The 17,635-nt window shown below is 44.1% G+C and overlaps 1 protein-coding gene across 1 annotated transcript; it reads right to left on the bottom strand.

The window, feature by feature from the left end:
• Positions 1-8,229: 8,229 nt before the first annotated feature.
• Positions 8,230-16,093, bottom strand: LOC133506555 (uncharacterized). The gene is made up of 2 exons (XM_061830814.1): positions 15,726-16,093; positions 8,230-11,899 (listed from the first exon to the last, which is right to left on the bottom strand). The coding sequence occupies exon 2, from the start codon at positions 11,394-11,396 to the stop codon at positions 9,624-9,626; it is 1,773 nt and encodes a 590-aa protein (XP_061686798.1). The 5' UTR covers positions 11,397-11,899; positions 15,726-16,093; the 3' UTR covers positions 8,230-9,623.
• Between the last annotated feature and the right edge of the window lie 1,542 nt (positions 16,094-17,635).

Consider the following 17,635-nt stretch of genomic DNA (forward strand, 5'->3'; position numbering starts at 1 on the left):
GAGCTGTCATTAAGTTAACATTCTGGGAAGGAAAGCAGCTATAACAGAAATACATCAAGGAAGGAAGGAAGTACACCTCTGCTGATTATGGAAGGTCACAGTGCTAAATGTGGCTTTTTTTTTTTTAAAGAGAAAAAAGAATTGCAGTAAAGTAAAACGATTTGTCATTTCCATTAATATTTAAATTTCAGGGGCCAGGGATCAATAATGTAGTGAATGTTACTAAAGTATTTGATATACTTTACGAATACATTTTACCTCTTTTATTTTTTTTTTTCAACCTCATCTACGAATGACCTCGCCGATGTTTGCTTTTAAAATGAAATGCTGTCAGTTGTTGCAATTTTTGCGTGTTCCTGCTGCGAGCACAGGAGGTCGCAATTCGCCTAGAGAGGAAAAGACAGCTCTCGTGTGGCTGCCATGATTCAACTCTCAGGTACAAGCTATTTTATATAAATACTCGTTTTGGACTGACACAGAGAACGTTTCAAAGTTTATTATTGTAGGTCACACTGGAATTAAACTGAACACTGAGAGGTGTTTATCATATTTATTATTCTCTTGTGTCACTTTACTAATATCTCAAGAATGCCCCATAAAGACTTAAGAAGCACGTATTAGTGGTTGTGTGCATTTTCCTGCACGCGTGCGTGCGTGTGAGCTCGAGATCACTGTGTGAAAGTGCATGCATGTCATATGTTGGGAAGTGTCATACACTTTGCATTTGTGTGTGTGTTTCATGTCAGGCCGAGTCAAAGAGCATGTCAGAGAGATCTGCTTACTTCAGCATGAAACCGTGCGTGTCGGGGGTTGCACAAAAGTGGATCCCTGCAGTGACTGTCGACAGATGGAAATGGATGAGACTAATTAAATGGATTGCTTAATCCACTTAATAGTTGCAGGTGACCGCACTCATCTTCTGTGTTATTGGGGTTTTGTTGTCTGTCATTTTAGGTTTAAGTAAGGGGTGGCATGGTGGCTCAGATGGAAACCGTTGGCCTCACAGTTCTGAGGTTACAGGTTCAATCCTGGACCTGCCTGTGTGGGGTTTGCATGTTCTCCCCGGGCCTGCGTGGGTTCTCTACAGGCACTCCTGTTTCCTCTCACAGCCCCAAAACATCCAACATGAATTGAACACTGTAAATTGCCCCTAGGTGTGATTATGAGTGCGGCTGTTTGTCTCCATGTGCCCTGGGATTGGCTGGCAACCACTTGAGGGTGTACCCCGCCTTCTGCCCGTTGACAGCTGGGATAGGCTCCAGCACTAAGATAATGGATGGAAGGATTTTTTGTATTAGGCTATGTGGACTTGCAATATCAATCATGGGCCTGCAGTGGGAGGAAAAGTATGTCAACTCTTTGAAACTATGGATTTACATAAATTGGTCATCAATTGTAGTCCCTTTGATCATCTGGATCACAAGATCAAGATCAACACCCTGCTTAAATTGTTGTAATACCAACGTCACAGTTGAAGGTTATTGTGGTGTTGAAGCAAAATGGCCCAAGTGTAAGAAAGCAGGGAGGAATTCAAGATTGTTTATAATTCTCTGCGTGTGTGTGTGTGTGTGTGTGTGTGTGTGTGCGCACATATATATTTTTTCTATTATTTTGCCCACACCACAGAATTTGGTCTCCAAGTTTGTCGCTTATTTCACACCAAGACATGGCGTTGTATTCATTTTGATGAAGAAAAAGGAGCGCTTCCTGTGCAATTAGTTAATTTAAGTTTATTTGTATAGCCCTTAATCACAAAGGGGTCTCAGAGCTTTTAACAGGTCCAAGAAAAATACAATACCAGGTATCCATTTGCATTACTGCTGGTGAGATGAGCCTGTCACAGCTGACTCTGTGAGGTATAGGAGCTGAGGTACATTCTGACGATCTCCAATCAGTCACAGGGCACAAAGACAAACAACAAATCACACTCACATTCATATCGAACGGATAATTTGGTGCCTTCAATTCACCTGACAAAATGTCTTTGGAATTTAGCTGAAGAGAATTAGGTAAATACATCAAGATTGCAAACTCCACACAGGAAGCCCGGAGCCGAGATTTGAACCCTGAGCTTTACCTCCTGGCACTGCTGAGGCATTACAAATTTGTGCGGCCCCCTTGACGTTCTTATCAAGACTTTACCTTACGTATATCAGTAATTTTTTTTGTTATTTCACATGCACACACGCAGCATCCACTCATGTGTTGTTTGGGAATGCTGTAATAGTTCATAAATGTAGCGAGTAGATGACGGATGACCTGCCAAAACGTTGTTGTCCATGATTTCCACTTGTACAGACTCACACGGAAGTGCAGGTCACTTCCTGTAGCGTGAGGCCACAAGATATGCTAATTGGGCCCGAGGGGATGGTTTCATATTGCGTAACATGATGCTGATCTCTCGCTCTCGCACACACACGAGTGGCCTACTTTCATTTTAGAGGTGCATAACTTTTTTTTTTTTTGCCACCTATCCCTCTGTCATGCATTGATAGAGGTCATCCGTCGTGTGTGTGCGTGTCTTTGAAATCACGTGTCCTCTAGTTATTGTCCTGCACACAAGCATCTTGTTGTGCACGCACACAGGGACACACTGACCTAATTTGACAGCGCCATGTAGAACAGAGGCACCGTGACTGAATGGGTCACGACAGGCAACAGAAATCCAGTCTGAAACAGTCAACCTTCTTTTACTTGAACTGCTTTTACTTCACATCCTTTGGGAATGATTAAATCATGATTTTGACGAAAACAATGATCACGTTTATTTGAACGTTTATTTGAAGCAATCAGCTCAGTTCTTGTTACAGAACCTCGTTGCTATTCACTAACCTGCCATAACATTAGTGGAACCTACTGTGATCCAATATAAGCCCTTAGAAAAAGAAGAATGAACAATTTGGAGTGACACTGTCAGAGATATTTGATTGTTTGATTTTTTAACAGTGTGGTCCATCCATCCATTTTCTTTGCTGCTTATCCTCACGAGGGTCACGGGCAGTGCTGGAGCCTATCCCGGCTGTCAAGGGGCAGGAGGCGGGGTACACCCTGAACTGGTTGCCACAGCAAATCGCAGGGGACATCGAGACAAACACCCGCATTCACATTCACACCTATGGGCAATTTAGAGCGTCCAATTAATGTTGCATGTTTTGGGGCTGTGAGAGGAAACAGGAGTGCCCGGAGGGAACCCATGCAGGCACGGGGAGAACATGCAAACTCCACACAGGTGAGTCCGGGATTGAACCCGGGACCTGAGAAATGTGAGGCCAACGCTTTCCCAGCTGATCCACCGTGCCCCCCCAACAATGTGGTCATATTTAATAATTATTGCACAGCCCTGCATCATACTGTGATAGTCAAAATGGACAGATGGATGGATGACTGATGGACTGAATAGCCAGGACAGAAATATGTGCAACCCCCAAGCCCCCCAAATAAAAACTAATATAATACAATAAATAGCATACTAACCATTTAGGTGGCTTACAAGTTCCGATGTCATAAGAGGAGTCATGACCAGCAAGGTCTAGTTGGCCAAAACAAACACAAACTTGTTCCACTGTTCTTATTTAAGACTGTTACGTGGGATGCAAATGTTCGTTCCCTCATGAGGGAACGAAATGTTCCCAGCCGTGTGATGGCATTGCGAATCTGCTCAACATAGCGACATCCATCTTAAATAACAGCCAAGGATGGGCAGACGCACGTAGGCTCCTCAGTTACATCCCGAGCCCCAACCCAACCTCTCCGTGTGCTGCTGACCTACATACTGCAGCATCTTGGTTACATAACAAGCCAGGCCTCGTAACTGCAGGCGTTAGAGCGCAAACACGACCCAGCTCCTAAACAACACCCCCCAAGCCCCCGTAGTCATTTTAATTTACATCATTATTTCCCTAATTTGCCCCTCTTAATTACACTGCCTCCAACCACTTTACTTTTTTTTTTTTTTTACCATCCTGAGTCAGTTCATCTCCTACCCCGGTTTAATATGAGCGCAGGACTAATCATTAATTAATGTTCAGAACATTGAAGTTTTGCAGTGTCATTTCTTGTACGGAACATTGAGGCAACATCATGTTCCCGCAAAGTATGCCACGAGCATCCAACATGTCCAAGGCTTTGTTCCGCTAAGCTGCTCCTCAAGCAGCAAGAAGCGGGCTCACTTCTGAATAGTCTGGCTGAATATACAATGCAGAGGCAAATGATGTAAGCACCCCCCGCCCTTCCGTCTCCCCCCTCCAACCTCCCCTATTCCTTGCCACTGACCTACTTTTACTCTGACCTTTTTTTTTTTTTCACACCACCACGGTGGGCTGGATTTAAAAAAAGAGTGAGTTTGAGTACAAGCATTGAGATGAGCTATGTGGCATAATTCACTGCAGTTTCATTTCATTTGCGTTGTAGCTTGAATAGGGAATACTGGGGATATTGCACGGGAATGCTAAAATGCTCAATGAAATCAGATAGAAAATGAAAAAATGATACAGAATTGTGTGGCGTGAGAAAGAATGATGTTGAATAATATGAACTGATATGCAATGACAAATTTGGAAGTTGAAACGTTCGGATTGGTCAAGAAGTATGTGAATGAGCGGATCTGAATTTTGGCCTCCCGTGATCTTCATGAGCGGCTAAGAAAATGGATGGATGGATGGATGGATGGATGGATGAATTTTGTCCTTTTATTTTGAAATTTTGAAAACAAATTGGAATGGGAATGACTGAACATTTTACATCGTGTGTACTTCTGTTTATCCATCCATTTTCTTTGCTGCTTATCCTCACGAGGGTCACAGGGAGTGCTGGAGCCTATCCCAGCTGTCAACGGGCAGGAGGCGGGGTAAACCCTAAACTGGTTGCCAGCCAATCGCAGGGCACAAAGAGACAAACAGACGCACTTCACAATCACACCTAGGGGCAATTTAGAGTGTCCAATTAATGTTGCATGTTTTTGGAATCTGAGAGAAAACCGGAGTGCCCAGAGAGAACCCACGCAGGCACGGGGAGAACATGCAACTCCACACAGATGGGTCCAGGGTTGAACCCGGGACCTCAGAACTGAACAGAACAGCTGATCCGCCATGCCACCTACTTCTGTTTAATTTGGGGTAAATTCTGGTGAAGTTTTGGGGCACTTCCTTTTCTTGAAGCCACTTCCCATTCATTTTGGGGAACTTCCTGCAAATTTTTGGGGCACCTCCGAGTCGGTTCCTGGAATGGAAGGGTTTGAATCAGTTGAATGTGGAAGCAGGTGGGAAAAATGTAGACAAGGTCTTATTACAGAATTTTTGTTGGTTGAAAATATAGAAAAAGTTGGTGAAAGTTTTGAAATTTTTGGTGCGTGGGAATGTAAAAATTTTGTGGTTGGAATGGTTTCAATTGGTCGAGAAAGGTTGAAGGAGGAATGAATAATAATGTACAAGCTGTTGTAATAGGGGAATGGTGTTGGTTAAAATATGGAAATATGTTGTGAAATACGTAAAACTTTCAGTGTGTGGGAATTTTCGGAATGTTGAAAATCGATCCCAAGGTGAATTGAATGAGCTAAACATTTTGAATGGACCACGCAAATGTGTTTTTTTGAATGTTTCATTAGAAATGAATGGGGATTTTTTTGGGGGGGAGGGAGGGTTGTTTGTAAGGAAGACAAAATGAAAATGCATTGAAAATATTAAATTCAACAAGAGAGATGAGGATGTTTGCTCAGTATTGCAGTGCTTGCCTCACATTCCTGCACTGGCTAATGCAGTACCCGACCTGACAGCGACGCCTCAGCCAACGGCGACTGCTACCGATCCATCGGAGTTACATTCAGATGGAAGCGTTCCATCGCTTTCATAACACTTGTGTAACTTTGCTTGGTGCTCAGCTCCAGCAGGAATTGTGACAATATGTTCATGGTGCTGAATGTTCTATTTTTTCCTTACCTTTATCTTGATAAGATTCAAATACTGTATGCGTTTGAATGTCAATTGAACATCCCAACCTATTAAATGGCCAACCAATTTATCACAATCTGATGTGGTTGTAAAGATTTGAAGAGGCTTCATTTAACGAGCCAGCAGCTTGCAGATTGTGAGTGTGTGACTTTTATGCCGAAAGAAAAGGTTTATGAGTGTGTGAAAATGATAATAAACCAAAAGCCTGGAAGGCAAATATTGACTGGCAAAGGCACTAAAACATACTGATGGCCTGAGAACTGCTATTTTGGATACGTCCTTCTCTTACCAAAAACCAGTACCACAATCGTACTCATTTTTAAGATAATCCAACTCATGCATTTCAGTACCAGTAATGGAAAACGTGTTTGAGAATTATGTAAGATTTTGTAAAAAAAAAAAAAAAAAATTTTTCTTTTTCAATAATGTTAATAGATTCCACCAATAATCTTTAAACAATTATGTGTATAAATACTGTATACATAAAATTTGTGACAAAATTATTTTGCTTTTTTCAACATAGGGTGATGTGATGATTTTTATTTTATGTATTTATTATTTATATTACTGTGACCTATAAGCTGTACAACTCAACTGAAAAAAAAGACCTGAAATATTTTACAGCAGGGAAGTTTGAATAATTCAGATAATGTGGACACACCCTTTTTAGAGAGGAATGTGGTTGTGTTGAACAATTACAAGAAGAAGGGTTGCGTCAGGAAGGGCATCCGGCGTAAAAATTGTGCCAAACATATATATGCGTTCATCTGGGATATTACGCTGTGGCGACCCCGAAAGGGACAAGGCGAAAGAAGAAGAAGAAGAAGTCAGCACATGGTGTCGCTATGTAGCCATTCATTTCCCAAGCCGCTTATCCTCACAAGGGTCACGGGAGTGCTGGAGCCTATCCCAGCTATCATCGGGTACACCGTGAACTGCTTGCCAGCCAATCGCAAGACACATAGAGACAGACAACAGCGGCACTCACAATCACACCTCGGTGCAATTTAGTGTGTCCAATTGATGTTGCATGTTTTGGGGATATGTGAGGAAACCGGAGTTCTCAGAGAAAATCCACGCCTGGGGGAGAACATGCAAACTCTGCATTGGCAGGGCGAGGGTTTGAAACCCTTGACCTCAGAATTGCGTGGCCAACAATCTAACCAGATGCCCCACCTGTCACCATCTAAAGTATGGGGCTCAAAATGGGGTCCTGAGGGCCATTTGTAGCCCATAGGATGATATTTTGTGGCCCCCACCTTAATATTAAAGTTTATTCGTGCAGCCCTTGAGGTTTTTTTTTTTTTTTTTTTTTTTTTTTTTATGAATGGCACTTTTACAATGTTGTGTGCAGTGCTGATGAACCGACAGATCAGTGGCTCTCGGGGGCGTGAAATCGACCGGGCTTGATGCAAGCAGAGAAAGATTTTTCAGAGTGAAATTTACAGCAGCATTGCCATGGAGTTTTATTAGTAGTTTTGGACACAACTTGTTTATGCTAGCATCCTTGTTTATCTTATTTTGTGTTAAAAAAAAAAAACAAGAAATATGTTTAAAAAGATTGGATTTTTTTCCCCCCAATTTAAGTGCCCAGGCCTCGCCAGATTCTGCCTCCAGCGGCCTCAAGGTAAATCGATTTCAAGACCCCTGATCTAAAGTGACTTAATAAAGTTAAATTGCTGTAGTAGGGCCAAAACGTCAGTTTCATAACATATTTTCCCACATGCTTTTGGGTTACTTCCAAGTGTTTGAGACTTTTGTCTTGTCATATCTTCAAAGCTTCTGATTGAAGCTCTCTGGGGACTAAGGCTTGTGCTGAAAGATGCAACTCTAAAAACATCAAGAAAAGCATACTTAAACCTCTGAACATCGGGGTTACTTTGAGACACTTTAAATGTTAGCAACTATGTGCTGACTCCCATTTAATGTAAGTATGAATGTGATTAGCTGTGAACAAAACCACCTCTCCATCAAGAGGGTGTGCACACTTATGCAACCACAATAGCTCAGATGTTTCTCCTTCTACTCTCCAATATATCATTCTATTGAATTGTTGATGGCACAAATTAGATGGTGCAAAAATTATACTTCATATTTATGTCTGGATTTTAACAGTGGTGTGTACATTTTTAATGTCTATGCTACGATGAAGAGTATCCAGGTTAATTGTGTGGTGCCTGGTGGGTTTGGATGTTGCTCTTAATTTTTGGTCCCATGCTGCCACACCAGTGTTATTTCATCCATCGTAATGAAAGTCAACACAAAAAATTTCTAACGTGACCAATGACAGTTCAACAGCCTTTTATTCTTCCCCATTTTCAACGTTTACAATCAAAATAAAACATGTTTTTTCCTGTTCAACTATTACGCATATCCACGTGAAGTATAGCCATACATTTTCACTTACGAGGAACCTTCTCCTTCTCCTTTCCACAAAAGGTTCAGGCAAACAGGTTAGAGAGTAACACAAGAGTACAAATCATTGCATTGGGTCGCATGAGCAAAATACACAGCACAACTGGGAAGAGCAGAGAGCAAAATGACACGACAGGGAGGACAATAAAATTACACAGAATAGACAAAATATGAACCCAATATAATAGAAAATAACAATATTAATAAAAATAGTGACCACAGTATACAAGTGATCTGGACAACTTTACATTTCTACACAGTGGCCAGAGGCAGGCACCAGGAAGTCAACTCTTGAACAGATTGTATGATTTCAATTTGAACGCGGCCGCTTAAGCTCAGTGCACAGTGGACAAGTGGCCTCGATACGTCGTCGGCCAAAGTGGGGACAAGAAGAGACGTAACAATGAGAGAGGCACCTTATGACAAGAAGAAAAAACAAAACAAAACAGCAGCTTTCCTGGTTTGAGATGGCAGTCATCTTTTTATTAGACACCTGCAAAGTGAAGGTGTAGCCATTGTGTTCAAACGCGTGACCAAGCAAGGTTTGCCTTGTGCTTGTCAGCATTGAGCGACTGCATTGACTCGACTGATATGACAATTGAACTCAACTGTTTGGGCCGTTTTGTGTGTTGCACAAATGAATTCACCCAAAACCACAAACCAAAGTCGATCCTGGTGGCTTTTTATCTTTCTTTTTTTTTTTTTTTTTTTTTGCTTGAGATCTTTGAGACAATCACTTTGTAAGTTGTCTCAAAAATTAAGCAGGTCAAAGTTCTGTGTCAGAAAGATTTTTTTTTTCTTTTTCCCAGATTTTCTTTTTAAAATATATACCTCATTTATGCAATGTCGCAACAATATACAGTCTAAGTGCTTGAAAAGTGAAGAGGACATGTGCAAGCAAAGGATTGACAGTTATTCAGAGAACAAATACACAGTTACTGTACCAACAAAAAGTGACATTAACAGAAAAAAAAAAAAAGAATATTCTTTGGTCAAAGAAATGTTCTCATAATGCCACCCAAAAAAAAAAAAAAAAAAAAAAAACGCTGGCCAGAAGTACCCCAGACTGAAACAATTTCATTCCATTGCCTCCCTCAGTGAGTGATGCATTCTTTAAACTGGAGGGGGGACATGTGGGAGGTAGGAGAGAATAAAGGGAAACAAGTGACAGTGAAGCTGGGCGGAAATTATTTCCTAGGCCTCATTTTTTTCCTGTAGAGTCAGAAACTACCGAGCATCTCCCAACTGTTCTTAAATACACTTCTAACCACTGCTTGGTGCCTTTTTTGAGTCCAGTCGCTCATCCGACTGGGGCGTGACGTCTTCAGTGTACTCCACCTCATTCTCTGCCTCTCTGCTCTCGCCGCTGAGCTGGCCGCCGTTGGAGTTGCCAGGCAGTGCCAGGTAAGGGTGCTGGGGCAGGGTGGGGGGCGGGGACACAGAGACGCTCACGCAGAATTCCATTTGCGCTCTCGTCGCCCCGGTGGACATTGCTCGGTTCTTGAGTCGCAACTTGTGGGGCAGGGCGGTCGCTTTGACCTCAGTTTGGCAATCTCCGTGCGGGCCGACATTTGCTGAAGTTTTCTGGTGGTAGCTGCTGATGTCTGAGGATGATGAGGAGGAGGAGGGAGATTCGTCATCAGTCGAGGCCTCTTTGTCGGAGCTCCGGGGGTCCCCGTCGCTCGATGATGTATCTTTAGCGGAGGAATTCTCTTGGTAGAAGCCATCGCTTCTCGGCCCTCCCTCATAGGTGAGAGCTGGAGGCTCTTCGTCCATTGTATTGAGGTAGCCATTGTGCTGTGGGAACGCAGACATGCCCTCTTCAGTGCTGCGGATCAGATTAGGAGCAAATGGGTTCCGGCTCTCGGCTTGCTCGAGGCTGTTCTCCTGACCCCGGCAGCTGTAAGGCTCGCGATGGCTCTCATGCTGCGGCTGGCTGCTGTACCTTGTCTGTAGCTCCTCAGAGTATTCATACTGCTCACAGTCCATCGTCTTTGTCCTCTCTAGCTTCTCGGCGACCTCGGCGATGGTCACTGAACATTCTGAGAACTTTGAGGTCAAAGAGTTCTGGCCGTGCTGCGGCCTGCTCTCCTGCTCATCTGGCCTCTGGCTCGCCACGGGGTAGCACCCGCTGCTAGGGTGAAACAGGATGACGCTCCTTTGTGAAGACGTGGCTTGGGCAGTGGAATGGGGGGCTTCCGTGTGGCCCTGCTGCTGCTGGTAATCCATAGAAGCTTCGGCCAATTGTGCACTCTGCTGGCGAGGAGACATCAAAGCAGGATGGATTCCATGGTAGGCACCACTTGGCAATCCATTGACTATGCCAGCAGAGAGCCCGTTGCTGTCCAGTCTTGCCATCTCCATGCTGGGAGGCTCCTTCTTTATGTTGTAGCCCAAGGGCTCGGGGCTGTCCCTTGAGGAGCCGTCAGACAAGTCGGACACGGATCCCCTCGGAGAATACTTGTGGAGCGCCGAGTGCCGCTCACCGCGGCTGGGCTGTTCAGTTTCTGACGAGTCTGAATTCAGCATCACCTGGGACGCGCTAGAGTAGCCGCTACTTGAGTTGTAGGTGTTGTTGGGGGTGCCGTTGCTGCTGCTGATGTTGCTACTTGTGTTAGCAGCCGCTGCGCTGCTCGCGATCTGCTGGCTTTTCTCCATGTAGGACGCCGTGCTGATGAGGCCGAATCGCAACTTGAGCTGAAGCAGTTCTGTTTTTAGACGAACATTCTCCTCATTGAGGGCCATGACCCGGTTCTCAAGAACCATATCATTCAGGCGCCGTTTTTCCCTAGAGCGCTTGGCTGCTTCATTGTTCTTCCTCCGTTTTTCCCAGTATGAATCGTCCTTTTTCTCATCAGAGATGAACTCCCGCTTGCGGCGGGACGCCACAGTCGGCTTGGATCCTTTAGCCTGCCGGCTGGAGCGTGCGCCACCCTCAGGAAGAGGGGATGGGAGATCGCTATAGGTAGTGAAATTTTCCAAATCCATGGAATTTTTGTTGGTGCTGGATGGGAGGTGGAGACTCAGGTTCTCCATTTTCACAGGTGTAGCCAGAGTGGAACTCTAGCAAAGAGTGTAAGGAAAGATGCACAAGTATAACACAAAGACTTTGTTGTACAACTATTTCCGCTATGTTGTGGGATCAGCAAAGACTTCTGAATGAGGTATTTGTGAACGTCTAAGATAGAGCCTCATTGATTTCTTTTGCCAACTGTTTCCTCGAGCAGAATGTTCAAGTGTCCAAATTAGCCAAGAAGATTAAAAATAGATGGAACTCCATGAACACCTTAGACATTGAAATCAAAAGGCCTTCAAAATAAAAGAGAAACGCTTGGATTTTGAGTACTTTGGTTTTCTTGGTACACTCCAATTCTCTGGAGTCTCACAGCAGGTGAACTGGATCTTGCTGATGTTTTCCCAAATGTTCTCCGGATCTGCGAAACCAGTCAGGCCACAGCGATTCTCATCACAATGTCGTACAGAAGATGTGGGTCGGGCTGTTTCCTTTGGGGTTGGCTGAGGATCCAGCTTCAATTTCTCTGTTATGTAGTGAAAAAGGGGTGGGGTGGGGAATTGGCGAGAGAGAGAGAGAGAAAACAAAAAGTTAGATTGGCAGTATGGAGTCAGCATACAATCAACATTTCGGTCCAATGACATTTACAAGAGTGCTGGCATGATAGACGCGAAGAAAATACTTCCCGAACTTTACGCAACTCGTTTTTCTGGTTTTAATTTAGTGCTGACTGGAATGTAATTAAGTGTCCACTCGGTATAATTTGATCACCTACAATCAGTTTTAAATTGTTTTAATTTCCCGACTAACACGGGACAAGCTACTGAACTTCCCCGAACTGGATGAACACAGTTGCCCAAAAGAAAGCCGGCACACCTAACATGTCTGGCCCCGCAAGGTGAACATTGAATTAATTACGTTCTCTTCTGATTATCTTACATTGGGATTTCTATGTGTTCAATAATAGTAAATTGCTGCTGTTATCATGGTGGACAGAAAGATGAGCTATGGGGTATGAATACGCCAGTAGATTTTTTTTTTTCATAGGATCTTTGCTTCTTTGAGTGACTTTCGGACTCAAAGCATCTCATAGACCATCACGTCTTCCTAGATCTTACATTTCCTTGATCGACTTTGATGAAAGCTAATGATTAGATAAGCAGTTCAATTTACATTTCAGTTATAAAAAAAAAAAAAAAAACACTGTTGACATTGCACAACTTCTCAGTTGATCTGTTGCTCTTGCTTAAGACACCAAACCAGTTGAGACTGACCTTATTCTTCCTGAAATACTTCAACACATGATTACTTAACCACACACAACGACCAATGTTTGAAAAAAAAAAAAAAAAAAACATAACAGCCATGGACACTAAACGCATTTGCTTGGTTTCTTCATAAATTAAAGGTTGTAAACTTATCCTAAATACAGATAGACAGGTAAATCCAGTATATAATACATCTGTGTGCTTTGAACACATCTATGACATTCCGGCATCTGGTTACTGCATTACGCCACTTAAGCCAGAAGACAATGAACTTGTTACATCATCTAACTGTGGACTCCAAAAAAAAAAAAAAAAAACAAGTAACCTTGAACCAGGTTGTGTAATGATAAGAATACCGCAGCATTTGTTTATTCACAGCTTTTTTTTTTTTAATTTATAGGGGCTAAAATTGGGCTTGCTATGAAACCAGTATGACTGCCTTTTATCACTGTTTTGTTCCCCTAAAGAATTCAAGCATTGCTACGCAGAACAGAGGGATTTGGCCACAACAGATGTGGAAAAATGTAGGGGTCAACCCCTCCTCCCCACTATGAATTATTTTCGTAAAGACTGCAGAGGGAGGGAAGCGAACAAAGGCGGGTGGGAAGGAAGCTCGGCTACGTCTGCGCTGTCCCACTAACCTAGAAACAACGCTATGCAGTAAACACTCCTCCTCTCTTTGACAGTACGCAATAAAATAGGTCAGTAGGACTGCAAAACAGGGAGGGCGGGAGAAGGAAAGAGAGTATTAGCATGCGCTCTATAAATAGTCCGAAAGAAGAGGGGGGAGATGGGTGGATGACAAGAGGAATTCAGGACGTGTACTCAGAGGAAATAGAGACAAACTTATATATGTCAGCGGCATCAAATCTTAATTGCAGATCGATTTGAATACAACAGCAAATCGGTCCGTGCAGTGGGAGGAGCCCACAAAGCCAGCACAGAACAATGAGCATCAGAGGCAGTTGAAAAATCTTAGCTGGAGATGGCATTGACGTCAGTGCACACACCCATCTCCGCAGCCAAAGTCACGCAGAACAGCAGCTCTCTGGACTGCATGGGGAGGGGCTGCTGTGCTCCCCCCGTCTTGGGTACGTGCTCTTAACTGGTCTTGTGTAATGGCCACATTATGGCGGTTACAGTTGACCCGACTTTAAATTCCCTGCTACTTCCCTCTCAGTACGGGGGGGGGGGGGGGGGGGGGGAATTGAACGGGCTAATTGTCTTGATTTACTACTGCAAAGTCATCCCATGTAGAAACAAAACATTGTGCTTACGGTTTCGAGCTGAGTAAACAATGACGGGGTTTTCAGGAACTTTTTACTTGGAGAGGAATGCCTCACCTCTGACCCCCAATGGGGTGAGTGTGAGTCAACAGCGAGGCATCCTTGCTCCCCTCCTCCAACATTTGAAGTGATCCAACCACACACGTGGCACGTCCATTTTGCCCCGCTGCTTTGTGTCGACGGGCTCAAAGGGGGGGGAGACAGGAACGAGGGACTACAAACTGCCACTTCTAGCTTAACTCGAGCGCTCCTGTTTGTGTCAATTTGTAGCAGGTTGTAAATCACTAAAATGGTCAAACAAAATGGTCAAACAAAACACAGCTAAGGAAATATGCTTAACAAAAAACATGAGTCGCATTCTCTTTATGTGAAATATTACATCCCCCCTGCCACGGGCGGGCGTTTCATCCGATACAATGTGTCCTCAGAGAAATTCTTTCAGTCCTGCATCTGTTATTTTTATACATTTAGTATGGCCCTGGAAGACTTCATGTAAACTGCATAGCTTTGTTTTTCAGCCCTTATAGGAAAAAGTCGGATTCTAAACCATTTAAAAGGATGGGGCCCACAGAAAAGTTGTTCAAAGTTGCATTAATAACACGAGACCTGCAGGACCGAAAGGACAATTAAGCGAGCCCTTGCATGACTGTATTGTCTTATTTCTCAGAGCAAGGGACCGAGTGGTCAAACGCCGAGTGGCCTAGTATGCCTTATGTACCGTCACCCAAATACCGGTCTGACCTACATTCTGAGAGTAGACTGGGAAAGAACAACGCAGACTCTCTGAAAGCAGACCAGCTGGCAGCAAGCGGGCTACATGGGCTCACCAGAACCCTGCCTGCCTGACGGCCTTTTTTCCATGCATTGCATCACATCCTGAATGTCGGTCAAGTCACAAGGAGGTCATCATCGGAGGCCACATTTGAACCAAACTCAAAGAGCTCACTTTTAGTGTTCTATATCAACACTTTTTTGCCAACTTGTTGTAGACGGCAGCTCTCATTATAACCTCACGAATAATAAGCAGGGTGTGAATGGAAATCAACTCCCAGGACCTTTTGTCCCAGGAGAGATGTGCAGCTCCCTGCTGCGTGTTGGTTATGTCATAGCTTCCAACGCCCCCAAACTAATGCGATGCCTTCCTTATTTATTTCCTTAACATCCACTTGAAATACAAACAAGTCATTCTGATGCTTCTGGTGAACATATAGGAAGAAACGAATCGATAGACGCGAAACAGCCCGCACCACGTTTCTTTCTTTCTTTCTTTGAACACCATCTCGCTAAATTCCCGAACTATTCTCATTTGAATTTATGACCAAAGCCACGGTCGAGCTATTTGAAATGCTCTCCACGGTTCCGGCGTGTTATATCGCAGCTGCCTCACGAGAAAAGCCACACACACGAAAAAAAAAAAAACGCCACCGACAGCAAATGAGCTCGCCATGACATTGAACACGCACTGCGGGGCAGGCGTTTCCACTTCACCCGTGGCCGCCGAATAACGCAGGAATGGGGACACGTGAAACACGAACTGGGGCGACAAAAAAAACAAGCCGACGTCCTGCTAAAGGGAACACAACGTGTTGTTTGTCCGACGGAACGTCGAGAAGTGACGGCCGGCTTTGCCGGCGGAGTCGCCGTGTGAACAATAACCGGCGTGCTGATAAACTCTCATGAAATTAAATCAACGTTTGTTCACATACCCGAATGAGAATGCTTCCACACTTTAAAGCAATAAAAGTAGAGGACAGAGATATATATATATAGGAGAGCGCGTGGAGCCGTCAAAACATACCTTTGAATGGTGGAGGAGGGGAACACAACCTACTGGCTTCCCCGACACAAAAGCTGTCTCGGTCCCGTTTCCTCCTTTTCTTGAGACAAAAACCTATCCCGAAAAAAAATCAAATAAAATGGCCCTCAAAAACATATCAATGTCCCTCCGTCGCTCTCTCTGCGCCTGCCTGCTCGGACCCCCCCCGCGTTGTGCGCTAGCGGACACTTTTTGCTCCACTTGGAGCGGCGGCAGCCTTTCTGGAAATATGTGTTAGTAGGTCAGCGGTTGCGTAACAGCCCCGCTGCCTCGTCACGTTTGTGTCCTCTTGTTTCCACGCGAGAGCGCGCACGTTACATGCACTGCGGCCGCCGCCACCCACGGCGTGTTTCTGCACCCCCTCCCCCTCTCCAAACGGGGTTATTCTACATCAAATAGCGGGGGCGGGGCGAGGCTCGGGCCAAAATGTAGGATCGAGTGTTTTATTCAGTTGAGGTTGTTGAGGTTATGGAGGTGGAAAGATCTAGAAATAGTGTTTTTGTTTTATGGGACAAAAATCTGGTATTTCAACAGTGGTGTGTAAACGTTTTACATCTATTGTAAAATGAGAAATTAGGGAAACATCTGACATACAGGTGATTATTATTGTGTGTTGCACAGTAGTAACGTAAAGTAAACCTTGTGCCCAACTTTTTCCAACTTTCCAAAATAATGCAGCTCATCATGTGTCTAATGTATCTTCTTCTTCTTCCTTTTCTTTCGGCTTGCCGCTTAGGGGTTGCCACAGCGTGTCATCTTTTGCCATCTTAGCCTATCTCCTGCATCTTCCTCTCTAACCCCAACTGCCCTCATGTCCTCCCTCACAACATCCATCAACCTTCTCTTTGGTCTTCCTCTCGCTCTTTTGCCTGGCAGCTCCATCCTCAGCACACTTCTACCATTATACTCCCTTTCTCGCCTCTGAACATGTCCAAACCATGGAAGTCTGCTCTCTCTAACCTTGTCTCCAAAACATCCAGCTGTGGCTGTCCCTCTAATGAGCTCATTTCTAATCCTATCCAACCTGCTCACTCTGAGCGAGAACCTCAACATCTTCATTTCTGCTCTCCCTGTTGTTGTTGTCTCTTCAGAGACACCCTCTCTAATCTGTACATCATGGCCGGCATCACCACTGTTTTATAAACTTGGCCCTTCATCCTAGCGGAGACTCTTCTGTCACATAGAACACCAGACACCTTCCGCCAACTGTTCCACCCCGCTTGGACCCGTTTCTTCACTTCCTTTTCACACTCACCATTGCTCTGTATTGTTGACCCCAAGTATTTGAAGTCGTCCACCCTCGCTAGCTCTTCTCCCTGGAGCTTCACTCTTCCCCCTGCGCCCCTCTCATTCCCGCACATACATTGTTTTACTTCAGCTAATCATCATTCCTCGCCTTTCCAGTGCGTACCTCCACCTTTCTAATTGTTCCTCCACCTGCTCCCTGTTTTCACTGCAGATCACAATATCATCTGCGAACATAATGGTCCGCGGGGATTCCAGTCTAACCTCATCTGTCAGCCTATCCATTACTACCGCAAACAGGAAGGGGCTCAGCGCGGAACCCTGATGTGTGTAATGTATAACAGATCAAATTAGAATATGGTAGAAAAATCCATTTATTTGAGTACTCATGTATTCTACAGTCATTGAACATTTGGGGAAAGAACTTTTTAGAGGGCAAATTCTAGCCCAACTCCCCTATTAAAAATCCTTCTCATTGTTTCCTGATTGTTTTCTATAACAAAGATCAAGAAAAGATGAACATGCATCGTAATTTTATATTCTAGTTTTTAGAGATGGTGCATTATGGGTTTTTGTTTGCTGTAAGACAATCATCAAAACTACACATGCATATTAAATGAAATGTTTCTCCGTTTGTGTAGTGCATC

This window comes from Syngnathoides biaculeatus, chromosome 9, assembly GCF_019802595.1.
Source record: "Syngnathoides biaculeatus isolate LvHL_M chromosome 9, ASM1980259v1, whole genome shotgun sequence".
Taxonomy (NCBI): domain Eukaryota; kingdom Metazoa; phylum Chordata; class Actinopteri; order Syngnathiformes; family Syngnathidae; genus Syngnathoides; species Syngnathoides biaculeatus.